Source organism: Engystomops pustulosus, chromosome 8 (assembly GCF_040894005.1).
Source record: "Engystomops pustulosus chromosome 8, aEngPut4.maternal, whole genome shotgun sequence".
NCBI lineage: Eukaryota > Metazoa > Chordata > Amphibia > Anura > Leptodactylidae > Engystomops > Engystomops pustulosus.
This window is the reverse complement of record NC_092418.1, coordinates 103,876,769-103,904,196: the sequence shown is the minus strand read 5'-3', so window position 1 is coordinate 103,904,196 and position 27,428 is coordinate 103,876,769. Positions and strand designations below refer to the sequence as shown.

Here is a 27,428-nt window from a genome sequence, read left to right as displayed (position 1 = left end):
TCTGGTGCTAGATTCATGGGAATGGATGTTTCCCTTCTGTCTTTTTTCAATTTACGGTTTCAGAACCTTCAAAGGTCCTAAAAAAGATTTCATGGGTAAAGGCCCTTCTCAGTATAAAATTTGAATAAGAAGGCTGGGGCCCCGGGCTCCTAAACCGCCTGTATTATGATCCAATACTGACTGAAGTCCTAGATGTGTAGTATTGGAGCTCTCCTCAGAGTCTGTCTACAGCCTGCTGACTGTTTCCAGTAGCATACAGCAGAACAGTGAGTGCAGCTCTCTTTGTTATTGTATAATCCGGTTTTGCTATGGGCTCAGTGATGCCCTGTCTCCGCAGGTTTAGTCTTATCTCCATAAGACAAGTTAGAGTTCCTCTTTACTAAGGTGCATCTCTGAGTCCCTCATACAGATCCAGTGCTCACTTCATCCCTTTCATAATCAGCTGAATCCATTATTGTATGGCATAAGGTCGCAGGACTGCGTTCACTAATTGCTCACCGTCCACTCTCCATCATTTTGTGATCCCCCTACCATTATTGTGGCACTACAACCCTCAATCACTGTCCACCTTCATGAGATGGGGGCGCTGTGTACTCACTGGATACTTTTCGGTGGCCCAGTCCAGCCAGTGCTCCCGCTTTGGATGAGCTTTGGATCGATGGTTCCAGCGGTTCTTGATGGCGAACTGAAATAAACCAACAACATACGGTATTATCCCCCGTAACAACAGGCGGGGTCATACTCTGGGGGGTCTCAGTATCGCTGCCATTATTTACATCCAAGTGCAACATGCTGACTGTGGAGACCCCCATTAATCATAAGAACAGGGGTCTCATTCTATCTCATGAATGGGCAGCTCCACGTACCGCCCAGTCACACCGGAGCCACCTACTGCTCCATTAATTAGGGGGAACAGGACCCCCATTTATGTGATCAGGAGGGGGAGGGGTCATGTCAACAGCACATTGCCCCCAATCTACAGGAATATGGAATCTTAGCTGAAACTAAAGGTTTGTCACAATTGTATCGAAATCAGTAAAAGAAACACAATTCATTCCTGTCTTCATTCTATTTTGTTACAATGTATCAGTGCAGGTAAACTATCGCAGAGGATCATCTACACTATACAACTGTAACAAAGTCTCAGCTGTCAGAAGTATCAGGACAGGTTTCTCCCGATCAGAGATACATTTATAGGCTTAGTAAATTGGGAGTTTCCTTTTTTTTTCCTATGATCTCGGGTAAATAATCGGTGCCTCATGTAGCCACATGATTGGTCGGATGGGCGCATCACATGACTGGTCAGATGGGCGCTGCCATCACATGACTAAACCACATGACTGAAAACTCTTATTGTACAGGAAAGTCTCCGTCATGAAACCATGGCAATTACAAGGTGGTGTCCTGGCGCACGCCAATCCCATACTGCACTTACTCCGATGCACTTGAAGACGGAGCCCAGAATGTTCCCCTGCGGAGGGTTTTTCTTGTACATGCCGCTGCCCGACACAAACACAACTAGAAGAGACAATAGAGAATCCAGGGTCAGCGGAGGAGATGAGACAAAGTTCCCGAGGCGTCCTGACGTGACCTGAGACTGTGTCTATAGGGAGACATTCATGCGCTGCTTGTTGTGATAACATTAACATGAGGACACGGAGAGGCACGAGACATCCTGACAATGAGCGTGGCGCTGGGGGCGGGGCTTGCCACAATGTTACCGGAAGGATTAGCATATGCAAGAACATCACTGATGTCACTACATGTCACCACCTCACTGGAGGTGATGGGGACACTCCGTTATGTGGGACTGTATTTTTCCACACTCCAAAAACACAAATCCAATAGAGAGCGACGCGACCCCCAACCGGAGGCGTCGCATGAAACTTCTGTAACAGGGGCCCCCAAACACCACATGTATTCACAGTCCTAGAGCCGGATAGCGTCTATGTCTCTTATCACTGCTTTCAGGATCTGCCGTCCCGGGAATTGGGAAAGTGAAGACGGATGGGATCTACTTACTGAGCGCAAAAAACATCAGGGCAGCCGGGACCCCAAACGCCAGCGCGTAGCAATCCGTGCCAAAACATTGGACATCTCCTGCAAAGGAAGAGCAGAGTGAGTGTCAGGGAAGGGTCTTGCAGAGTCCTTTGGATCCTGTGGTTCAGCTTTGTAGTTACCTCGGAGGACGGGGGTCACGAAGGTGGAGATGAGACTCCCAGCATTGATGGACAAGTAGAAGATGGAGAAGAACTTGGCTCTTTCCTGAACCTGGAATGAATCCAAACATCTGGATAAGAAAAATCATTCTGGAGTCCTAGAGCCAGAGACCCGCAAAAATAATGAGGCCTTACATGTTCTTCATTGAACTGGTCACCTCCAAAGGCAGAGACGCACGGCTTAATCCCACCGGTGCCCAGTGCAATGGCGATCAGGCCGACTACAGACAGCGCCCTGGGGGAACAGGTCAAGGGTCACAGGGGGGCAGCCACAGAGATAAGCTGGGGGGGGGGGTGCATCAGGGTCACCCGGGCAGCTCACATGGACCCACATCACGGATCACACAGGCTGACGCTTGTACTTACACGTGCACCTCTGTGCTCCCCACTGTAGGAATGGCGCCCACCGATTTTATCACATGACCGACGACGTACAGGATGGAGAGCCAAAAGATGGTGCTGCAATAAGAGACAGAGGTCAGGCTGACAGGTCAGGTGCAGACACTGAGCACATCTATCTACCAATGGGGCACAGGGCAGGCTGACCGGTCCAGTGCAGACACTGAGCACCTACACCTACCAATAAGGCATCGGTAAGACTGACAGGTCCAGTGGAGACACTGAACTCCACCTACTGATGAGGCATCGGTCAGGCTGACAGGTCCACTACAGACACTGAGCACTTCCACCTACCAATGGGGCACGGGGCAGGCTTAAAGGTCCAGTGCAGACACTGAGCACATCCACACGCCAATGGGGCACTGGTCAGGCTGACGGGTCCAGTGCAGACACTGAGCACCTACACCTACCAATAAGGCATCGGTAAGACTGACAGGTCCAGTGGAGACACTGAACTCCACCTACTGATGAGGCACCGGTCAGGCTGACAGGTCCACTACAGACACTGAGTACTTCCACCTACCAATGGGGCACAGGGCAGGCTGAAAGGTCCAGTGCAAACACTGAGCACATCCACCCGCCAATGGGGCAATGGTCAGGCTGACAGGTCCAGTGGAGACACTGAGCACCTACACCTACCAATAAGGCATCGGTAAGACTTACAGGTCCAGTGGAGACACTGAACTCATCCACCTTTCGATGGGGCACTGGTTAGACTGACAGGTCCAGTGACTGTGCTTACCCACTTACCAATGTGTTACCTGCTTCATTTAAGGGACTACCCATACAAGACCATGGCCACAGTGTTACCAGGCTGAGGGCCACAGATACAATGACACCTACATCATGATCCAGAGTCTTACTTGAATTTTCCCAGCCAAGCATCAGCAATGGGCGCCCCAATAATGGGGGTGAAGTAGCAGAGACCTGAGAAAGCGTGGTAGACTGTGGTGGACAAGTTCTCATCCCAGTGCAGATAGTTCAGGAAATACAGGGTGAGGACGGCTGGAAGAGAAAAGCGGAAAGATAACCCGTAGTCTTCACTATCTGTGATCCCGATACCATATACATACATATATATATGTCATCAATATTCCTACAACTGACATTAATTAGTTCTGCAACTTATATTTTCTTATAGACTTTTGTGCTTAAATTTCTCAATTTTCTGAGAGCTCTGCTTGCTGTGTGTAGCTAGTGCACCACTTGTGACAATGAGGGCAGACAGTAGGGACATGAGGGGCTCGGAGCAGCTGCGCTATCTGAGCATTGCCTTGACGTTGGTGACTATACACAGGATTCTGAGGAGAGTGTTTGTTTCTTTGTATCAGTTTGGAGGAAGTTGTTGATTTGTGTCTTTAAATCATCGCTCCGGGAAGTAGAGAATCTGGGAAGGGATCCAGCGCTGGAGCTCCGCAGCTGCAGATGTCTTGGGGTGCTGGTCACATTATATGACGCGCGGGGTAAGGGGGGGGCTGGTATACAACAAGTACAGGGTCTCTCCTGCCAGGCAGGGGAAGGATTGCAGGGACTTTCCCATTATTCAGCCTAGGGTTAGGGTCTACTAGCTGAAGGTCCTGTGGTCCTGTGCTCCACAGCAGTGACAGACAGTCCTGCACATCTATTCTCAGGCTAATTTTGACATAACGAACCCAAGTAATTGTTGGGGGTCCTGAGATCAGGTGGGGAGGGGGGCAACAATGACACCCTAAGGACACCAGGACAGGTCTCCTGGTTCTGCCATTCAGGGTGAGTGGGCCCCACACACAATTTTACTCAAATCCCCAGAAATCTGTAATCTGCCCCTGTCTAATCCTGCTTCTCGTGACCTGCATGTTACTAGATAATACCCCTCCTGTTATTATGGTTTGTTACAATGTATCAGGTCCAGAGAGAATCAGTCTCACAGTACGATCTAGATGTAATCCAGATATTGTATGTTTCCTACCAATGACAGGAAGCAGAGGTCTTGAAAAAAGAGAGGAATGAAACACTTACAGGGAAAGTGGCAGGACTTGTGATTGCACAATGTGTCGGTCACATAATGAGGACGCGGAGTACTAGGGACTGCGACTCGCACAGTTATTATTAACCTGCAGAAATCTGACCCCTCCCTGGCTGCTGCGGGCGATATGGAGATGAGACGGAGGATCTCGTGTGATCAGCAATGTGTATGGGGAACATCATGTACATTAGGGGTATGTGCAATATGGGGGGACCTGGAGAGGTAGGGGGACACACCGGTGGTGGTTTGGGGGAACACCCAGGTAGTTGGGGGACCCCACTATGACTAGGGTGGTGGGTGGGGGCTCATACATGATACAGAGATTATCCCCATCTACCATCTAGAATGTTCCATCATCAGCGTCACTGATTTTTATAGTCAATAAAAGAAGAAGATCCAAGGTCAGGACTTGAGATGCAGCTGATAACATCTCCTGCACCTTGGACTCCTTCCATCCAAACATCTCCCTGACCCCGTGACCTGGGTGCAGTAATCTGGGGCAGATAGAGGGGGCACCGCCTCTCCGGGGGCAGACACTCACCTTTCATGCCATAGTAGGAGAACCGTTCGCAGAACTCGTTCACAATGATGAACATTATACTCAGGGGGTAGTTGGTCCCACATATTGTCTACAAGAAGCGAGAAACAAATCACTTGATCACACAAGTCATGGATACAGATACACAGCGAAACATACTGATAGACAGAGATACATAGAGATAGATAGTGAGAAATAGATAGCGATAAATAGAGGTACATGGTGATACATAGTGATAGATACATAGTGATAAATAGCGATACATAAAAATAGATGGCGATATATAGTGATATAGATACACAGTGATAGATAGAGATACATAGTGATAGAAAGCAATACAGTGATAGAGATAGATGTATAGGTATAGTGATGCATAATGGCACATAGTGATAGATAATAATACACACAGATAAAAGACACACAGTGATATATATATTGGGATCGATAGTAATACACAGATAGATACACACTCATTCAGTTTGCAGTTATGTCTCAGGGAGGTTGTAAATGATTTCTGGGCAGATTAGACTCTGGGTCCAGGCGCTTCCATCACTGCCCTATAAAGAGGCACTTGGAGGCTACTTTTGGGCAGTCTACCTCATGGGAAGAGACTGTTGACTCTAGATGCTGGGATGTGAGTACTATGAGGAGTAGTAGATGAGGGGATGTGAGTACTATGAGGAGTAGTAGATGCTGGGATGTGAGTACTATGAGGAGTAGTAGATGAGGGGATGTGAGTACTATGAGGAGTAGTAGATGAGGGGATGTGAGTACTATGAGGAGTAGTAGATGAGGGGATGTGAGTACTATGAGCAGAAGTGGATGCAGTGATGTGAGTACTATGAGGAGTAGTAGATGAGGGGATGTGAGTACTATGAGCAGTAGTGGATGCAGTGATGTGAGTACTATGAGGAGTAGTAGATGAGAGGATGTGAGTGCTATGAGGAGTAGTAGATGAGGGGATGTGAGTACTATGAGGAGTATTGGATGCAGGGATGTGAGTACTATGACCAGTAGTAGATGTGGGGATGTGAGTACTATGAGGAGTAGTAGATGCAGGGATGTGAGTACTATGAGGAGTAGTAGATGCTGGAATGTGAGTACTATGAGGAGTAGTAGATGCTGGGATGTGAGTACTATGAGGAGTAGTAGATGCTGGAATGTGAGTACTATGAGGAGTATTAGATGCAGTGATGTCAGTACTATGAGGAGTAGTAGATGAGGGGATGTGAGTACTATGAGGAGTAGTGGGTGCAGGGATGTGAGTACTATGACCAGTAGTAGATGTGGGGATGTGAGTACTATGAGGAGTAGTAGATGCAGTGATGTCATTACTATGAGGAGTAGTAGATGCAGGGATGTGAGTACTATGAGGAGTAGTAGATGTGGGGATGTGAGTACTATGAGCAGTAGTTGATGTAGGGATGTTAATACTATGAGGAGTAGTAGATGCTGGGATGTGAGTACTATGAGGAGTAGTGGATGCAGTGATGTGAGTACTATGAGGAGTAGTAGATGCAGTGCTGTCAGTACTATGAGGAGTAGTAGATGCAGGGATGTCAGTACTATGAGGAGTAGTAGATGTTGGGATGTGAGTACTATGAGGAGTAGTAGATGCAGTGATGTCAGTACTATGAGGAGTAGTAGATGCAGGGATGTGAGTACTATGAGGAGTAGTAGATGCAGTGATGTCAGTACTATGAGGAGTAGTAGATGCAGGGATGTGAGTACTATGAGGAGTAGTAGATGTGGAGATGTGAGTACTATGAGGAGTAGTAGATGAGAGGATGTGAGTACTATGAGGAGTAGAATATGCTGGGAAGTGAGTACTATGAGGAGTAGTAGATGCAGGGATGTGAGTAATATGAGGAGTAGTAGATGCAGGGCTGTAAGTACTATGAGGAGTAGTAGATGCTGGGATGTGAGTACTATGAGGAGTAGTAGATGCAGGGATGTAAGTACTTTGAGGAGTAGTAGATGCTGGGATGTGAGTACTATGAGGAGTAGTAGATGTGGGAATGTGAGTACTATGAGGAGTAGTAGATGTGGGGATGTGAGTACTATGAGGAGTAGTAGATGTGGGGATGTGAGTACTATGAGGAGTAGTAGATGAGAGGATGTGAGTACTATGAGGAGTAGTAGATGTGGGGATGTGAGTCCTATGAGGAGGAGTAGATGCAGGGATGTGAGTACTATGAGGAGTAGTAGATGTGGGGATGTGAGTACTATGAGGAGTAGTAGATGAGAGGATGTGAGTACTATGAGGAGTAGTAGATGTGGGGATGTGAGTCCTATGAGGAGTAGTAGATGCTGGAATGTGAGTACTATGAGGAGTAGTAGATGCTGGGATGTGAGTGCTATGAGCAGTATTTGATGCTGGGATGTGAGTACTATGAGGAGTAGTAGATGAGAGGATGTGAGTGCTATGAGGAGTAGTAGATGTGGGGATGTGAGTGCTATCAGGAGTAGCAGATGTGGGGATGTCAGTACTATGAGGAGTAGTAGATGTGGGGATGTCAGTACTATGAGGAGTAGTAGATGTGGGGATGTGAGTACTATGAGGAGTAGTAGATGCGGGGATGTGAGTACTATGAGGAGTAGTAGATGAGGGGATGTGAGTACTATGAGGAGTAGTAGATGCAGTGATGTGAGTAGTATGAGGAGTAGTAGATGAGGGGATGTGAGTACCATGAGGAGTAGTAGATTAGGGGATGGGAGTACTATGAGGAGTAGTAGATGCAGGGAAGTGAGTACTATGAGGAGTAGTAGATGCTGGGATGTGAGTACCATGAGGAGTAGTAGATTAGGGGATGTGAGTACTATGAGGAGTAGTAGATGCAGGGATGTGTGTACTATGAGGAGTAGTAGATGCTGGGATGTGAGTACTATGAGGAGTATTAGATCCAGGGATGTGAGTACTATGAGTAGTAGTAGATGCAGTGATGTGAGTGCTATGAGGAGTAGTAGATGCTGGGATGTGAGTACTATGAGGAATAGTAGATGCAGGGATGTTAATACTATGAGGAGTAGTAGATGAGGGGATGTGAGTACTATGAGCAGTAGTTGATGCAGGGATGTTAATACTATGAGGAGTAGTAGATGCAGGGATGTTAATACTATGAGGAGTAGTAGATGCTGGGATGTGAGTACTATGAGGAGTAGTAGATGAGAGGATGTGAGTACTATGAGGAGTAGTAGATGTGGGGATGTGAGTCCTATGAGGAGTAGTAGATGCAGGGATGTGAGTTCTATGAGGAATAGTAGATGCTGGGTTGTGAGTACTATGAGGAGTAGTAGATGCTGGGATGTGAGTACTATGAGGAGTAGTAGATGAGAGGATATGAGTACTATGAGGAGTAGTAGATGCAGGGATGTGAGTACTATGAGGAGTAGTAAATGCTGGGATGTGAGTACTATGATGAGTATTAGATGCAGGGATGTGAGTGCTATGAGGAGTAGTAGATGAGGGGATGTGAGTACTATGAGGAGTAGTAGATGTGGGGATGTGAGTACTATGAGGAGTAGTAGATGTGGGGATGTGAGTGCTAATAGGAGAAGTAGATGTGGGGATGTTAATACTATGAGGAGTAGTAGATGAGGGGATGTGAGTAGTATGAGCAGTAGTTGATGCAGGGATGTGAGTATTATGAGGAGTAGTAGATGAGGGGATGTGAGTATTATGAGGAGTAGTAGATGTGGGGATATGAGGAGTAGTAGATGCAGGGATGTGAGTACTATGAGGAGTAGTAGATGAGGGGATGTACTATGAGGAGTAGTAGATGCAGGGATGTGAGTACTATGAGGAGTAGTAGATGCTGGGATGTGAGTACTATGAGGAGTAGTAGATGCTGGGACGTGAGTACTATGAGGAGTAGTAGATGCTGGGATGTGAGTACTATGAGCAGTGGTAGATGAGAGGATGTGAGTACTATGAGGAGTGGTAGATGCAGGGATGTTAATACTATAAGGAATAGTAGATGAGGGGATGCGAGTACTATGAGGAGTAGTAGATGCTGGGATGTGAGTACTATGAGCAGTGGTAGATGTGGGAATGTGAGTACTATGAGGAGTGGTAGATGCAGGGATGTTAATACTATAAGGAATAGTAGATGAGGGGATGCGAGTACTATGAGGAGTAGTAGATGCAGGGATGTTAATACTATGAGGAGTAGTAGATGCAGGAATGTGAGTACTATGAGGAGTAGTTAATGCTTGGATGTTAATACTATGAGGAGTAGTAGATGCAGGGATGTGAGTACTATGAGGAGTAGTAGATGCTGGGATGTGAGTACTATGAGGAGTAGTAGATGCTGGGACGTGAGTACTATGAGGAGTAGTAGATGCTGGGATGTGAGTACTATGAGCAGTGGTAGATGAGAGGATGTGAGTACTATGAGCAGTGGTAGATGCAGGGATGTTAATACTATAAGGAATAGTAGATGAGGGGATGCGAGTACTATGAGGAGTAGTAGATGCAGGGATGTTAATACTATGAGGAGTAGTAGATGCAGGGATGTGAGTACTATGAGGAGTAGTAGATGTGGGGATATGAGGAGTAATGGATGTGGGGATGTGAGTACTATGAGGAGTAGTAGATGAGGGGATGTGAGTACTATGAGCAGTAGTAGATGAGAGGATGTGAGTACTATGATGAGTAGTAGATGTGGGGATGTGAGTACTATGAGGAGTAGTAGATGCACAGATGTGAGTACTATGAGGAGTAGTAGATGAGGGGTAGTAGATGTGGGGATGTGAGTACTATGAGAAGTTGTAGATGTGGGGATATGAGAACTATGAGGAGTAGTAGATGAGGGGATGTGAGTACTGTGAGGAGTAGTAGTTGTGGGGATATGAGTACTATGAGGAGTAGTGGATGCAGGGATGTGAGTACTATGAGGAGTAGTAGATGAGGGGATGTGAGTGCTATGAGCAGTAGGGTCAGTATGAGGAGTAGTAGATGTGGGGATGTCAGTACTATGAGGAGTAGTAAATGCTTGGATGTTAATACTATGAGGAGTAGTAGATGCAGGGATGTGAGTACTATGAGGAGTAGTAGATGCAGGGATGTGAGTACTATGAGGAGTAGTAGTTGCAGGGATGTGAGTACTATGAGGAGTAGTAGATGCTGGGATGTGAGTACTATGAGGAGTAGTAGATGTGGGAATGTGAGTACTATGAGGAGTAGTAGATGTGGGAATGTGAGTACTATGAGGAGTAGTAGATGCAGTGATGTGAGTACTATGAGGAGTAGTTGATGTGGGGATGTGAGTACTATGAGGAGTAGTAGATGAGAGGATGTGAGTACTATGAGGAGTAGAAGATGCTGGGATGTGAGTACTATGAGGAGTAGTAGATGCAGGGATGTGAGTACTATGAGGAGTAGTAGATGCAGGGATGTGAATGCTATGAGGAGTAGTACATGCAGGGATGTCAGTACTATGAGGAGTAGCACATGCAGGGATGTCAATACTATGAGGAGTAGTAGATGAGGGGATGTGAGTACTATGTGGAGTAGTAGATGCTGGAATGTGAGTACTATGAGGAGTAGTAGATGCAGGGATGTGAGTACTATGATGAGTATTAGATGCAGGGATGTGAGTGCTATGAGGAGTAGTAGATGCTGGGATGTGAGTACTATGAGCGGTAGTAGATGTGGGGATGTAAGTACTATGAGGAGTAGTAGATGCAGGGATGTTAATACTATGAGGAATAGTAGATGAGGGGATGTGAGTACTATGAGGAGTAGTAGATGCACAGATGTGAGTACTATGAGGAGTAGTAGATGAGGGGATGTACTATGAGGAGTAGTAGATGCACAGATGTGAGTACTATGAGGAGTAGTAGATGAGGGGATGTACTATGAGGAGTAGTAGATGTGGGGATGTGAGTACTATGAGGAGTAGTAGATGAGGGGATGTGAGTACTATGAGGAGTAGTAGATGTGGGGATGTGAGTACTATGAGGAGTAGTAGATGCAGGGATGTGAGTACTATGAGGAGTAGTAGATGAGGGGATGTGAGTACTATGAGGAGTAGTAGATGCAGGGATGTGAGTACTATGTGGAGTAGTAGATGAGGGGATGTGAGTACTATGAGGAGTAGTAGATGTGGGGATGTGAGTACTACGAGGAGTAGTACATGCAGGGATGTCAGTACTATGAGGAGTAGTACATGCAGGGATGTCAGTACTATAAGCAGTAGTTGATGCAGGGATGTTAATACTATGAGGAGTAGTAGATGCAGGGATGTGAGTACTATGAGGAGTAGTAGATGCAGGGATGTGAGTACTATGAGGAGTAGTAGATGCAGGGATGTGAGTACTATGAGGAGTAGTAGATGCAGGGATGTGAGTACTATGAGGAGTAGTAGATGCTGGAATGTGAGTACTATGAGGAGTAGTAGATGAGGGGATGTGAGTACTATGATGAGTATTAGATGCAGGGATGTGAGTACTATGAGGAGTAGTAGATGCAGGGATGTTAATACTATGAGGAATAGTATATGAGGGGATGTGAGTACTATGAGGAGTAGTAGATGCACAGATGTGAGTACTATGAGGAGTAGTAGATGAGGGGATGTGAGTACTATGATGAGTATTAGATGCAGGGATGTGAGTGCTATGAGGAGTAGTAGATGCTGGGATGTGAGTACTATGAGGAATAGTAGATGAGGGGATGTGAGTACTATGATGAGTAGTAAATGCACAGATGTGAGTACTATGAGGAGTAGTAGATGAGGGGATGTACTATGAGCAGTAGTAGATGCAGGGATGTGAGTACTATGAGGAGTAGTAGATGCACACATGTGAGTACTATGAGGAGTAGTAGATGAGGGGATGTGAGTACTATGAGGAGTAGTTGATGCAGGGAAGTGAGTACTATGAGGAGTAGTAGATGAGGGGATGTGAGTACTATGAGGAGTAGTAGATGTGGGGATGTGAGTACTATGATGAGTATTAGATGCAGGGATGTGAGTACCATGAGGAGTAGTAGATTGGGTCTGTGGGTATTATGAGCAGTAGTAGATGTGGGGATGTGAGTACTATGAGGAGTAGTAGATGCTGGAATGTGAGTACTATGAGGAGTAGTAGATGAGGGGATGTGAGTACTATGATGAGTATTAGATGCAGGGATGTGAGTGCTTTGAGGAGTAGTAGATGTGGGGATGTAAGTACTATGAGGAGTAGTAGATGCAGGGATGTTAATACTATGAGGAATAGTAGATGAGGGGATGTGAGTACTATGAGGAGTAGTAGATGCACAGATGTGAGTACTATGAGGAGTAGTAGATGAGGGGATGTACTATGAGGAGTAGTAGATGTGGGGATGTGAGTACTATGAGGAGTAGTAGATGAGGGGATGTGAGTACTATGAGGAGTAGTAGATGTGGGGATTTGAGTACTATGAGGAGTAGTAGATGCAGGGATGTGAGTACTATGAGGAGTAGTAGATGAGGGGATGTGAGTACTATGAGGAGTAGTAGATGAGGAGATGTGAGTACTATGAGGAGTAGTAGATGTGGGGATGTGAGTACTATGAGGAGTAGTAGATGCAGGGATGTGAGTACTATGAGGAGTAGTAGATGCAGGGATGTGAGTACTATGAGGAGTAGTAGATGCAGGGATGTGAGTACTATGAGGAGTAGTAGATGCAGGGATGTGAGTACTATGAGGAGTAGTAGATGAGGGGATGTGAGTACTATGAGGAGTAGTAGATGCAGGGATGTGAGTACTATGAGGAGTAGTAGATGAGGGGATGTGAGTACTATGAGGAGTAGTAGATGCAGGGATGTGAGTACTATGTGGAGTAGTAGATGAGGGGATGTCAGTACTACGAGGAGTAGTACATGCAGGGATGTGAGTACTATGTGGAGTAGTAGATGAGGGGATGTCAGTACTACGAGGAGTAGTACATGCAGGGATGTCAGTACTATGAGCAGTAGTTGATGCAGGGATGTTAATACTATGAGGAGTAGTAGATGCAGGGATGTGAGTACTATGAGGAGTAGTAGATGCAGGGATGTGAGTACTATGAGGAGTAGTAGATGCAGGGATGTGAGTACTATGAGGAGTAGTAGATGCAGGGATGTGAGTACTATGAGGAGTAGTAGATGCTGGAATGTGAGTACTATGAGGAGTAGTAGATGAGGGGATGTGAGTACTATGATGAGTATTAGATGCAGGGATGTGAGTACTATGAGGAGTAGTAGATGCTGGGATGTTAATACTATGAGGAATAGTATATGAGGGGATGTGAGTACTATGAGGAGTAGTAGATGCACAGATGTGAGTACTATGAGAAGTAGTAGATGAGGGGATGTGAGTACTATGAGGAGTAGTAAATGAGGGGATGTGAGTACTATGATGAGTATTAGATGAGGGGATGTGAGTACTATGAGGAGTAGTACATGCAGGGATGTGAGTACTATGAGGAGTAGTAGATGAGGGGATGTCAGTACTATGAGGAGTATTAGATGAGGGGATGTCAGTACTATGAGGAGTAGTACATGCAGGGATGTGAGTACTATGAGGAGTAGTAGATGAGGGGATGTCAGTACTATGAGGAGTATTAGATGAGGGGATGTCAGTACTATGAGGAGTAGTACATGCAGGGATGTCAGTACTATGAGGAGTAGTAGATGCACAGATGTGAGTACTATGAGGAGTAGTAGATGAGGGGATGTGAGTACTATGAGGAGTAGTAGATGAGGGGATGTGAGTACTATGATGAGTATTAGATGCAGGGATGTGAGTACCATGAGGAGTAGTAGATTGGGTCTGTGACTACTATGAGCAGTAGTAGATGTGGGGATGTAAGTACTATGATGAGTATTAGATGCACAGATGTGAGTACTATGAGGAGTAGTAGATGCAGGGATGTTAATACTATGAGGAGTAGTAGATGAGGGGATGTCAGTACTATGAGGAGTAGTAGATGCAGGGATGTCAGTACTATGAGGAGTAGTAGATGTGGGGATATGAGGAGTAGTAGATCCAGGGATGTGATTACTATGAGGAGTAGTAGATGCAGGGAAGTGAGTACTATGAGGAGTAGTAGATGAGGGGATGTGAGTACTATGAGGAATAGTAGATGCTGGGATGTGAGTACTATGAGGAGTAGTAGATGCTGGGATGTGAGTACTATGAGTAGTAGTAGATGCTGGGATGTGAGTACTATGAGGAGTAGTAGATGCTGGGATGTGAGTACTATGAGGAGTAGTTGATGCAGTGATGTGAGTACTATGAGGAGTAGTTGATGCAGTGATGTGAGTACTATGAGGAGTAGTAGATATGGGGATGTGAGGAGTAGTAGTCTCCCAATTCTCTTCTCCTGGCAGACATACTATATTTGCTTCCTGGGACCTTGTCCTTCTCCAGATTTACTTTTCAGACTTTGCCAAATTTGTTATGAAACAGAAATAGGAGAGAAAAGCCAAAATAGTTGTGTTTGGGGTGAGCCGGGGCGACAGCTCGGGGGTGAGGGGTCACTTACCGGCACTTTCCTGGTGGGCACAGATTCCTTGGCAAAGAAGTTTTTCATCCCGGACTTGTTCCCTGGGGGAGAGAGAAGATTGGGGTCACCTCCTGCGCCTTAGCCGCGCACCACAGTCCTGATCCTTGGGACTCCCTGCTCCTCCTCCTGTCCCGGGACTGGGTGCAGCTCACCTCCTGGATCCACGCAATTAACCCTTTATTCCCAGATTCCCCAAACTCTCCTGGCAGAGCCGAGCTGCACAGCATTAACCCCTTATTCCTCCTCAGCAGGCTGTTAACTCCGTGTTCCCAGGCGTCCTCCCATCTTTACTCTAGCCGATCACAGACAGGATTATAGTCGTCTGTAACAGTTTCACAAGAATCTAATAACAATCTTATATTTAAAGGGACAGCGAGATGCCCCCCGATCCCTGCTGTCAGGGGCTTCCCGGGTTCATACAAAAGCTTCTGTAATGGCTGCACCCATACACATTACAAGTGTAGTAGGACCGGCCGCACCTCTAATGTGTATCTACTGGTCCGGAGTATTCCCAGCGTCACATCTAAAGGGAGAGAGAGGAGAAACACATCCCCCTGTACAGTCTCCTATTCCCGGGATGTAATGGCTGATAACAGAGAGTAATAGATTGTACCCGCCTGTACAGTCTCCTATTCCCGGGATGTAATGGCTGATAACAGAGAGTAATAGATTGTACCCGCCTGTACAGTCTCCTATTCCCGGGATGTAATGGCTGATAACAGAGAGTAATAGATTGTACCCGCCTGTACAGTCTCCTATTCCCGGGATGTAATGGCTGATAACAGAGAGTAATAGATTGTATCCCCCTGTACAGTCTCCTCTCCCTGGGATGTAATGGCTGATAACAGAGAGTAATAGATTGTATCCCTCTGTACAGTCTCCTCTCCCCGGGATGTAATGGCTGATAACAGAGAGTAATAGATTGTATCCCCCCTGTACAGTCTCCTATTCCCGGGATGTAATGGCTGATAACAGAGAGTAATAGATTGTATCCCCTGTACAGTCTCCTATTCCCGGGATGTAATGGCTGATAACAGAGAGTAATAGGTTATATCCCCTTGTACAGTCTCCTATTCCTGGGATGTAATGGCTGATAACAGAGTGTAATAGATTATATCCCCCCTGTACAGTCTCCTCTCCCTGGGATGAAATGGCTGATAACAGAGTGTAATAGATTGTATCCCCCCTGTATAGTCTCCTCTTCCCGGGATGTAATGGCTGATAACAGAGAGTAATAGATTGTACCCCCCCTGTACAGTCTCCTCTCCCTGGGATGAAATGGCTGATAACAGAGAGTAATAGATTGTATCCCCCTGTACAGTCTCCTCTCCATAGGATGTAATGGCTGATAACAGAGAGTAATAGATTGTATCCCCCTGTACAGTCTCCTCTCCCCGGGATGAAATGGCTGATAACAGAGAGTAATAGATTGTATCCCCCCCTGTACAGTCTCCTCTCCCTGGGATGAAATGGCTGATAACAGAGAGTAATAGATTGTATCCACCCTGTACAGTCTCTTCTCCCCAGGATGTAATGGCTGATAACAGAGAGTAATAGATTGTATCCCCCCTGTACAGTCTCCTCTCCCCAGGATGTAATGGCTGATAACAGAGAGTAATAGATTGTATCCCCCCTGTACAGTCTCTTCTCCCCAGGATGTAATGGCTGATAACAGAGAGTAATAGATTGTATCCCCCCTGTACAGTCTCTTCTCCCCAGGATGTAATGGCTGATAACAGAGAGTAATAGATTGTATCCCCCTGTACAGTCTCTTCTCCCCAGGATGTAATGGCTGATAACAGAGAGTAATAGATTGTATCCCCCCCTGTACAGTCTCCTCTCCCCAGGATGTAATGGCTGATAACAGGGAGTAATAGATTGTACCCCCCTGTACAGTCTCCTCTCCCCGGGATGTAATGGCTGATAACAGGGAGTAATAGATTGTATCCCCCTGTACAGTCTCCTCTCCCTGGGATGAAATGGCTGATAACAGAGAGTAATAGATTGAGGCTCATTTACTAAGGGTCCACGGAACGCACTATTTTCGGAATATCCAACGATTTCCAATGTGCACCGCATTGAGAAGGGCTTTTTGTCGCACACGATCGGATTTCGGCGCATCGGCGGCAGCTTTAATGCGACACAAAACAGGGGCTGGCAGTCGGACGATCCGACGGATTCGGACAACGCACGGGATTTAACATTCAACAGTTTGTCGCAAGCCATGCACCCACATGCACTGGGAAGAAGAAGGTGAACTCCGGAGGACCTCGGCAGGGAAGCGACGGATGCAGCAACCCGGGCGCACGATTTTCATGAATCGCACCGGACCCAAATCCTCGTCGGACAACGCACCCTAGGGATCGCGACGGGACTGGTAAGTAAATGTGCCCTAACATTGGGGCAGATTTACTTATCCGGTCCTGTCGCGAACCTGCGGCACGTTGTCCTACGAGGATTCGGGTCCGGCGCGATTCATGAAGATTGTGCGCCCGATATCCTGCATGTGTCGCTTCCCTGCCGAGGTCCTACGGAGTTCACCTTCTTCTTCCCAGTGCATGTGGGTGCATGGCTTGCGACACAATCGCATTTTTAAATCTAGCGGGTTGTCCGAGGGCCACGCCCCTTGATTTCTGTCACGTGAAATATGGTGCCAATGCCCCACAGTGCGCCAAAATCCCAGGGCAATTCGGCGCAAATCAGAAAAATTCAGGAAACCCGGTGGAAAAACGCGATTCGGACACTTAGTAAATATGCCCCATTGTGTCAAATTGTATGTTTGTGCGCCCCCTAGTGTGGGTCTCCCAGTACAGGACTGATTGATTTGTAGTGAAGGATCTGGTGATTATGTAATTATTATTATTTAGGACTTGGATCTTCTGGGTCGGGTATTTATATTGTGTCTCGCCCGGATTATAATTAGATATTAATGAGATGATGTAAACTTCTGACCTCTCTAAAAATACAAATCACAGGTCACATTCAGCTGACGTCATTGTATGGTTATAAGTGGGCGGGTGCTATTTGAAGGGAGGAGCTTGCATGTGGGCGGGGTTTGTTTTCAGATGTTACTGCTCTTGATCTGTCAGAGCCTTGTGTTTGTATAGCTACATTGTATGTGTGATGTTCAGTCGGTCCCCTACTTAAGGACACCCGACTTACAGACGACCCATAGTTACAGACAGACCCCTCTGACCTCTGGTGAAGCTTTCTGGATGCTTTACTATAGTCCCAGACTGCAATAATCAGCTGTAAGGTGTCTGTAATGAAGCTTTATTGATAATCCTTGGTCCCATTACAGCAAAAAATGTTTAAACTCCAATTGTCACTGAGGCAAAATTTATTTTGTCTGGATGTACAATTATAAAATATACAGTTTCGACTTACATACAAATTCAACTTAAGAACAAACCTCCGGACCCTATCTTGTATGTAAACTGGGGACTGCCTGTATCTACGTTATATCTGTTGTATATATAGTTGGCCAGATGTGTCACTTTTTTTTTTCTGTTGCTTTTGTCACACTGTTTTTGTGCCAGTTTTGCGACTAAACACCAAACTAGCCGTGCAGCAAAAATAACCATGTAACCCTCATTTATCCTACCAATCAAGATGTTTTGCTGTGCCTAATAATCATTCATCATTAACAACTTGTTCATCTAGTGCAAAAACACTCCAGACTGAAGGTGGAATAAACTGAAAAGCAACACCGCACTCCTGTGCAGAGCAGCTTATCCCCTGCAGCAGACACTACAGATACAACAGACACTACCTGCAGCCTCTGTTTACAGTTCATGACTTTCTATTTACAAACAATCTGCAAAGGCAGCAGCCCAGAGCAGGACAGAAGAAAAGTGAGTGAGAGATGTAGACAGGACAGAGAAGTGTCCCGTGTAGCAGGATAGAAGAGAAGTGAGTGGGAGCTGCAGATAAGACGGATAAGTGTCCCGTGTAGCAGGATAGAAGAGAAGTGAGTGGGAGCTGCAGATAAGACGGAGAAGTGTCCCGTGTAGCAGGATAGAAGAGATGTCAGTGGAAACTGCAGACAAGACGGAGAAGTGTCCCGTGTAGCAGGATAGAAGAGAAGTGATTGGGGGAGAAACAGGACAGAGAAGTGTCCCTGTGTAGCAGGATAGAAGAGACGTGAGTGAGAGCTGCAGACAAGACGGAGAAGTGTCCCGTGTAGCAGGATAGAAGAGAAGTCAGTGGAAACTGCAGACAAGACGGAGAAGTGTCCAGTGTAGCAGGATAGAAGAGAAGTGAGTGGGGGAGAAACAGGACAGAGAAGTGTACCATGTAGCAGGATAGAAGAGACGTGAGTGAGAGTTGCAGACAAGACGGAGAAGTGTCCCGTGTAGCAGGATAGAAGAGACGTGAGTGAGAGCTGCAGACAAGACGGAGAAGTGTCCCGTGTAGCAGGATAGAAGAGAAGTGAGTGGGGGAGAAACAGGACAGAGAAGTGTCCCTGTGTAGCAGGATAGAAGAGACGTGAGTGAGAGCTGCAGACAAGACGGAGAAGTGTCCCGTGTAGCAGGATAGAAGAGACGTGAGTGAGAGCTGCAGACAAGACGGAGAAGTGTCCCGTGTAGCAGGATAGAAGAGACGTGAGTGAGAGCTGCAGACAAGACGGAGAAGTGTCCCGTGTAGCAGGATAGAAGAGAAGTGAGTGGGAGCTGCAGACAGGACAGAGAAGTGTGTGGTGGAGAGACAGGACAGAGAAGTGTCATGCTGTAAGTGTTATCCTGGGGTGCAGGAGAGAAGCAGAGAGGAGCTTGTAGCTGGATCTCATGTAAAAGCCCGAATCTAACATTGCACAGAAACTGCACCTAAAGTAAAGTGAATAATAAGAGGCAGGAACTCCACTCATCACAGATGGTTGTAGTTTGTGATAATTCAGGTGCAACAATGCACCAGAATTAAGGCACAACAACAAAACTTGAGTGCAGGAACAGTGATACATCTGGCCCATTGTATCTATAGCAGAGAATTCAGTACACAGAGCACAGCAGTGTGAGGACATGTGCCCAGTGCACTTGGGGAAGCTACATATCTTATGTCACTGTCCTGCTGCTCCTGACATGTAGCTATCATGTATCTCTGGTATATATTATGATGTATTGTATATTCCTCTGTGCAGGATGAGTGTGGGGAGAGATCTATATTACACTGACACATTGTAACGGCACAGTTATGAGGCTATGATAACGCTTCATGGAGTGAGGTTATAGGATAATCCATAATCCGCAGTTTATAAGGTTGTAAACTAGAAATCGAGCGGCCACTAAGAGGTTCTACATGAAGATTAGAGCAGCGGCCCCAGAGATCAGCGGGGCCTGTAGACCTGGGGCAGGACTGACACAATGTTACTGTTCCCTCAGGATGCATCACCCAGAGACTTCACTATAGAGACTGGTTATTAGTGGGTAATATGATCTACATAGAGATATCACTGTGTTACCTGTGGTGTTACATAGGACTGCAGGACACATCTACTACATGATCTGTACTCAGAGATATCACTGTGTTATCTGTGGTGTTACATAGGACTGCAGGACACATCTACTACATGATCTGTACTTAGAGATATCACTGTGTTATCTGTGGTGTTACATAGGACTGCAGGTCACATCTACTACATGATCTGTACTCAGATATCACTGTGTTATCTGTGGTGTTACATAGGACTGCAGGACACATCTACTACATGATCTGTACTCAGAGATATCACTGTGTTATCTGTGGTGTTACATAGGACTGCAGGACACATCTACTACATGATCTGTACTCAGAGAGATATCACTGTGTTATATGTGGTGTTACATAGGACTGCAGGACACATCTACTACATGATCTGTACTCAGAGAGATATCACTGTGTTATCTGTAGTGTTACATAGGACTGCAGGACACATCTACTACATGATCTGTACTCAGAGATATCACTGTGTTATCTGTAGTGTTACATAGGACTGCAGGACACATCTACTACATGATCTGTACTCAGAGATATCACTGTGTTATCTGTGGTGTTACATAGGACTGCAGGACACATCTACTACATGATCTGTACTCAGAAATATCACTGTGTTATCTGTGGTGTTACATGGGACTGCAGGACACATCTACTACATGATCTGTACTCAGAGATATCACAGTGTTATCTGTGGTGTTACATAGGACTGCAGGACACATCTACTACATGATCTGTACTCAGAGATATCACTGTGTTATCTGTAGTGTTACATAGGACTGCAGGACACATCTACTACATGATCAGTACTCAGAGAGATATCACTGTGTTATCTGTGGTGTTACATGGGACTGCAGGACACATCTACTACATGATCAGTACTCAGAGAGATATCACTGTGTTATCTGTAATGTTACATAGGACTGCAGGACACATCTGCTACATGATCTGTACTCGGAGATATCACAGTGTTATCTGTGGTGTTACATAGGACTGCAGGACACATCTACTACATGATCTACATCTACTACATGGCGCCCCCTGTCATTACCTGGCATAAACATAAATATAGAAGGCTACACCTTATCTAGGAAAATCCCTTACACAGGTATTGACCCTATTCTGCTCTGCTCCATCCCTTCTATCTTGAGATGTTTGGGACCCTCCGAGCAGTGGTCAGAGACCCCCATAATTCCCAGCATGACAGCATGAATGGGATCTGTAGATGTCACATGGATAAGAGTCGGTTCTGGCAAACTATGGAAATAGTCAAAAAATATAGAAAGTTCCCTCGAGTTTATTCTGAATCCAAAACTTCTTTACCCCTAGAATTGGGGGTCCTGTGTGGGGGATGGGGGGCACAGGACCTACCTGAGGGCTTGGTGTCTTCTTTGCCGCCTTCACCCATGGCTGCGTCCTGTCTGCTGCTCTGTCCTGGCAGAATGCGCCCCGACCCCACAGATCTTCACACTTTTCAGCTCCCAAATTCTGGTGAATAATTGACCCACTGGGTCCGTCCCTCCGCCCGGCTGCCAATGGCGCCTCTGCGAGGCTCCGACTCATCAAGATGAGATGCGATGGGTAATTGTCAGGGACCTTTGGACCGGACTCACAGACAAGGTCTAGGCTGTTTCATTTGGAAGGGTCACGAGATCCTGAAGGAACCTTGTGAGATCTGAGGGGAGGATGAAGGGACACATCATGAATGGTTGTTTGTTACAATGTGTTGTATCTACTCATGTGATCCACTCAATACATGGAGGCAGGATCACATCACACTGCCACCACCCCTGCCCACAGACCCAAATGTGCCCCCTCCAGCATCACCACCACCACCGTGACACATACACATCACACTGCCACCACCCTGACACCTACACATCACACTGCCACCACCCCTGCCCACAGCCCCAAATGTGCCCCCTCCAGCATCACCACCATCACCGTGACACATACACATCACACTGCCACCACCCTGACACCTACACATCACACTGACACCACCCCTGCCCACAGCCACAAATGTGCCCCCTCCAGCATCACCACCATCACCGTGACACATACACATCACACTGCCACCACCCTGACACCTACACATCACACTGCCACCACCCCTGCCCACAGCCCCAAATGTGCCCCCTCCAGCATCACCACCATCACCGTGACACATACACATCACACTGCCACCACCCTGACACCTACACATCACACTGACACCACCCCTGCCCACAGCCACAAATGTGCCCCCGCTAGCATCACCACCACCCTGACACATACACATCACACTGCCACCACCCCTGCCCACAGCCCCAAATGTGCCCCCGCTAGCATCACCACCACCACCGTGACCTATACACATCACACTGCCACCACCCTGACACCTACACATCACACTGACACCACCCCTGCCCACAGCCCCAAATGTGCCCCCGCTAGCATCACCACCACCACCTTGACCTATACACATCACACTGCCACCACCCTGACACCTACACATCACACTGCCACCACCCTGACACCTACACATCACACTGCCACCACCCTGACACATACACATCACACTGCCACCACCCCTGCCCACAGCCCCAAATGTGCCCCCGCTAGCATCACCACCACCACCGTGACCTATACACATCACACTGCCACCACCCTGACACCTACACATCACACTGAAACCACCCCTGCCCACAGCCACAAATGTGCCCCCTCCAGCATCACCACCACCACCCTGACACATACACATCACACTGCCACCACCTCTGCCCACAGCCCCAAATGTGCCCCCGCTAGCATCACCACCACCACCCTGACACCTACACATCACACTGCCACCACCTCTGCCCACAGCCCCAAATGTGCCCCCGCTAGCATCACCACCACCACCCTGACACCTACACATCACACTGCCACCACCCCTGCCCACAGCCCCAAATGTGCCCCCACTAGCATCACCACCACCCTGACACATACACATCACACTGCCACCACCCCTGCCCACAGCCCCAAATGTGCCCCCGCTAGCATCACCACCACCCTGACACATACACATCACACTGACACCACCCCTGCCCACAGCCCCAAATGTGCCCCCGCTAGCGTCACCACCACCACCGTGACCTATACACATCACACTGCCACCACCCTGACACCTACACATCACACTGACACCACCCCTGCCCACAGCCCCAAATGTGCCCCCGCTAGCATCACCACCACCACCGTGACCTATACACATCACACTGCCACCACCCTGACACCTACACATCACACTGCCACCACCCTGACACCTACACATCACACTGCCACCACCCTGACACCTACACATCACACTGAAACCACCCCTGCCCACAGCCACAAATGTGCCCCCTCCAGCATCACCACCACCACCCTGACACCTACACATCACACTGCCACCACCCCTGCCCACAGCCCCAAATGAGCCCCCACTAGCATCACCACCACCCTGTCACCTACACATCACACTGCCACCACCTGCACCCACAGCCCAAAATGTGCCCCCACTAGCATCACCACCACCCTGACACCTACACATCACACTGCCACCACCTGCACCCACAGCACCAAATGTGCCCCCACTAGCATCGCCACCACCCTGACACCTACACATCACACTGCCACCACCTGCACCCACAGCACCAAATGTGCCCCCCCCAGCATCACCGCCACCACCCTGACACCTACACATCACACTGACACCACCTGCACCCACACATCACACTGCCATCACCCTGATACCTACACATCACCCTGACACCACCCCTGCCCACAGCCCCAAATGTGCCCCCATTAGCATCACCACCACCCTGACACATACACATCACACTGCCCCCCCCCCCAGCATCACCACCATCACCCTGACACCCACACATCACACTGACACCACCCTGATACCTACACATCACCCTGACACCACCCGTCCCCACAGCCCCATATTTCCCTTCCACTATCACCTCCATCATCCTTTCAGCCATGGTGCCCAGAATTTTGTAGATTATTTTATTAAATGTTGTAAGGAAGACAAGTAAAATGGAAACGCATCATCGATCATCTCACAGGAACAAGAGAACGACAACACAGGTAGGTCACAGTAATCCGCCATAAACTGACAGAGGAGACTTGGCTGCCAGATCTTTCAAGATCTCTGCTTGCTGTTACCAATGAAAATGGTTTTTTTTACATTTATTGACCTAAATCTTATAACAGCTGAGTGTTTGCTACACTGACATCCCACAGGGAATAGACAGAGCAGAATGGAAGGAAAGAAATTGCATCCCCTCCCATGAGCATCTTATTGGGGCCTGTTCTTCAATGTTAAAATGCCCTGCACAAGTATTTAACTGGTGTCTGCGCCGGGATTGTGGCGCATGCGACTGATCTGACTGATTCGGACTGAGAGCGGGATTTAACTTTCAAATTGTGTCACAAGACAATGCACTTACATGCATCGGGAAGAAGAAGGTGAACTCCTGCGGACCTGAGCAGGGAAGATACACATGCAGGATATCAGGCGCACGATCTTAGGGAATCTTAGGATCCTGCACCATCAGACCTGAGATGATAGGAATCAGCTAAATTCCCATCCATCCTCCCCCAACACACCCAATATAAGAGAAGACCCAAAATACATAAACTCTTGTAAATCAGTAAAAATCCTTCAATAATCCCAGAACACAGACAACAAGCCAGAGCCCAGACAGCAAACTCTGGACCCTAAAACCAGACCTGTGCCCAAAATATGCACATATTGTAGCGTAATATAGGACCCCAGAGTAGGTATAGGCCCCACAAAATCCTGTCATAAGATTGGAGCAGATGCACTACCAAAATATCTGCAGCTCCCAGTCTCCTCCACTGTCGATGAAGCTTACTACTGCCTGGAGGTCCTGCACACATATGGTCATGTGACCACTGGTCTTTCTACGGTAACTGTTCCAGCGTAACAAAGTGTAACCTGAGCCTACACTAGATGTAACACTACAAGCTCTTTTACTTTTTGTGTCACCCCCTCATCCTCATAGACTGTAAGCTCTTGTGTCCCTCCTCATCCTCATAGACTGTAAGCTCTTGTGTCCCTCCTCATCCTCATAGACTGTAAGCTCTTGTGTTACCCCCTCATCCTCATAGACTGTAAGCTCTTGTGTCACCCCCTCATCCTCATAGACTGTAAGCTCTTGTGTCACCCCTCATCCTCATAGACTGTAAGCTCTTGTGTCACCCCCTCATCCCCATAGACTGTAAGCTCTTGTGTCTCCCCCTCATCCTCATAGACTGTAAGCTCTTGTGTCACCCCCTCATCCTCATAGACTGTAAGCTCTTGTGTCCTCACGCCATCCTCATAGACTGTTAGCTCTTGTGTCCCCCCTCATCCTCATAGACTGTAAGCTCTTGTGTCCCCCCTCATCCTCATAGACTGTAAGCTCTTGTGTCACCCCCTCATCCTCATAGACTGTAAGCTTTTGTGTCACCCCTCATCCTCATAGACTGTAAGCTCTTGTGTCACCCACTCATCCTCATAGACTGTAAGCTCTTGTGTCACCCCCTCATCCTCATAGACTGTAAGCTCATGTGTCCCCCTTCATCCTCATAGTCTGTAAGCTCTTGTGTCATCCCCTCATCCTCATAGACTGTTAGCTCTTGAGTCACCCCTCATCCTCATAGACTGTAAGCTCTTGTGTCACCCCTCATCCTCATAGACTGTAAGCTCTTGTGCCCCCCCCCTCATCCTCATAGACTGTAAGCTCTTGTGTCACCCCCTCATCCTCATAGACTGTAAGCTCTTGTGTCACCCCCTCATCCTCATAGACTGTAAGCTCTTGTGTCACCCACTCATCCTCATAGACTGTAAGCTCTTGTGTCACCCCCTCATCCTCATAGACTGTAAGCTCTTGTGTCACCCACTCATCCTCATAGACTGTAAGCTCTTGTGTCACCCCCTCATCCTCATAGACTGTAAGCTCATGTGTCCCCCTTCATCCTCATAGTCTGTAAGCTCTTGTGTCCTCACGCCATCCTCATAGACTGTTAGCTCTTGTGTCCCCCCTCATCCTCATAGACTGTAAGCTCTTGTGTCCCCCCTCATCCTCATAGACTGTAAGCTCTTGTGTCACCCCCTCATCCTCATAGACTGTAAGCTTTTGTGTCACCCCTCATCCTCATAGACTGTAAGCTCTTGTGTCACCCACTCATCCTCATAGACTGTAAGCTCTTGTGTCACCCCCTCATCCTCATAGACTGTAAGCTCATGTGTCCCCCTTCATCCTCATAGTCTGTAAGCTCTTGTGTCATCCCCTCATCCTCATAGACTGTTAGCTCTTGAGTCACCCCTCATCCTCATAGACTGTAAGCTCTTGTGTCACCCCTCATCCTCATAGACTGTAAGCTCTTGTGCCCCCCCCCATCCTCATAGACTGTAAGCTCTTGTGTCATCCCCTCATCCTCATAGACTGTAAGCTCTTGTGTCACCCCCTCATCCTCATAGACTGTAAGCTCTTGTGTCACCCACTCATCCTCATAGACTGTAAGCTCTTGTGTCACCCCCTCATCCTCATAGACTGTAAGCTCTTGTGTCACCCACTCATCCTCATAGACTGTAAGCTCTTGTGTCACCCCCTCATCCTCATAGACTGTAAGCTCATGTGTCCCCCTTCATCCTCATAGTCTGTAAGCTCTTGTGTCACCCCCTCATCCTCATAGACTGTAAGCTCTTGTGTCACCCCCTCATCCTCATAGACTGTAAGCTCTTGTGTCACCCCCTCATCCTCATAGACTGTAAGCTCTTGTGTCCTCCTCATCCTCATAGACTGTTAGCTCTTGAGTCACCCCTCATCCTCATAGACTGTAAGCTCTTGTGTCACCCCTCATCCTCATAGACTGTAAGCTCTTGTGCCCCCCCTCATCCTCATAGACTGTAAGCTCTTGTGTCACCCCCTCATCCTCATAGACTGTAAGCTCTCGTGTCACCCCCTCATCCTCATAGACTGTAAGCTCTTGTGTCCTCACGCCATCCTCATAGTCTGTAAGCTCTTGTGTCTCCCCCTCATTCTCATAGACTGTAAGCTCTTGTGTCACCCCCTCATCCTCATAGACTGTAAGCTCTTGTGTCTCCCCCTCATTCTCATAGACTGTAAGCTCTTGTGTCACCCCCTCATCCTCATAGACTGTAAGCTCTTGTGTCTCCCCCTCATTCTCATAGACTGTAAGCTCTTGTGTCCCCCTCATCCTCATAGACTGTAAGCTCTTGTGTCACCCCTCATCCTCATACACTGT

At 47.4% G+C, this 27,428-nt stretch overlaps 1 protein-coding gene across 2 annotated transcripts in view; it reads right to left on the bottom strand.

Annotated features, from left to right (window-relative positions):
• The window catches only part of SLC15A2 (solute carrier family 15 member 2), a 61,582-nt gene that overhangs the window by 7,737 nt on the left and 26,417 nt on the right, over positions 1–27,428 (bottom strand). Inside the window, exons 2-11 of one of the 2 annotated variants that reach the window (XM_072122069.1) lie at positions 21,513–21,816; positions 14,652–14,713; positions 5,165–5,252; positions 3,482–3,623; positions 2,586–2,678; positions 2,355–2,454; positions 2,181–2,271; positions 2,023–2,100; positions 1,436–1,518; positions 599–685 (exon numbers count right to left, since the gene is read on the bottom strand). In XM_072122069.1, coding sequence (XP_071978170.1) covers positions 599–685; positions 1,436–1,518; positions 2,023–2,100; positions 2,181–2,271; positions 2,355–2,454; positions 2,586–2,678; positions 3,482–3,623; positions 5,165–5,252; positions 14,652–14,713; positions 21,513–21,549 — 861 coding nt within the window. In that variant the 5' untranslated portion in view covers positions 21,550–21,816. Of the gene's footprint in view, positions 1–598; positions 686–1,435; positions 1,519–2,022; positions 2,101–2,180; positions 2,272–2,354; positions 2,455–2,585; positions 2,679–3,481; positions 3,624–5,164; positions 5,253–14,651; positions 14,714–14,824; positions 15,070–21,512; positions 21,817–27,428 lie in introns of those variants that run through there. The other variant, XM_072122070.1, reaches the window with a different exon arrangement.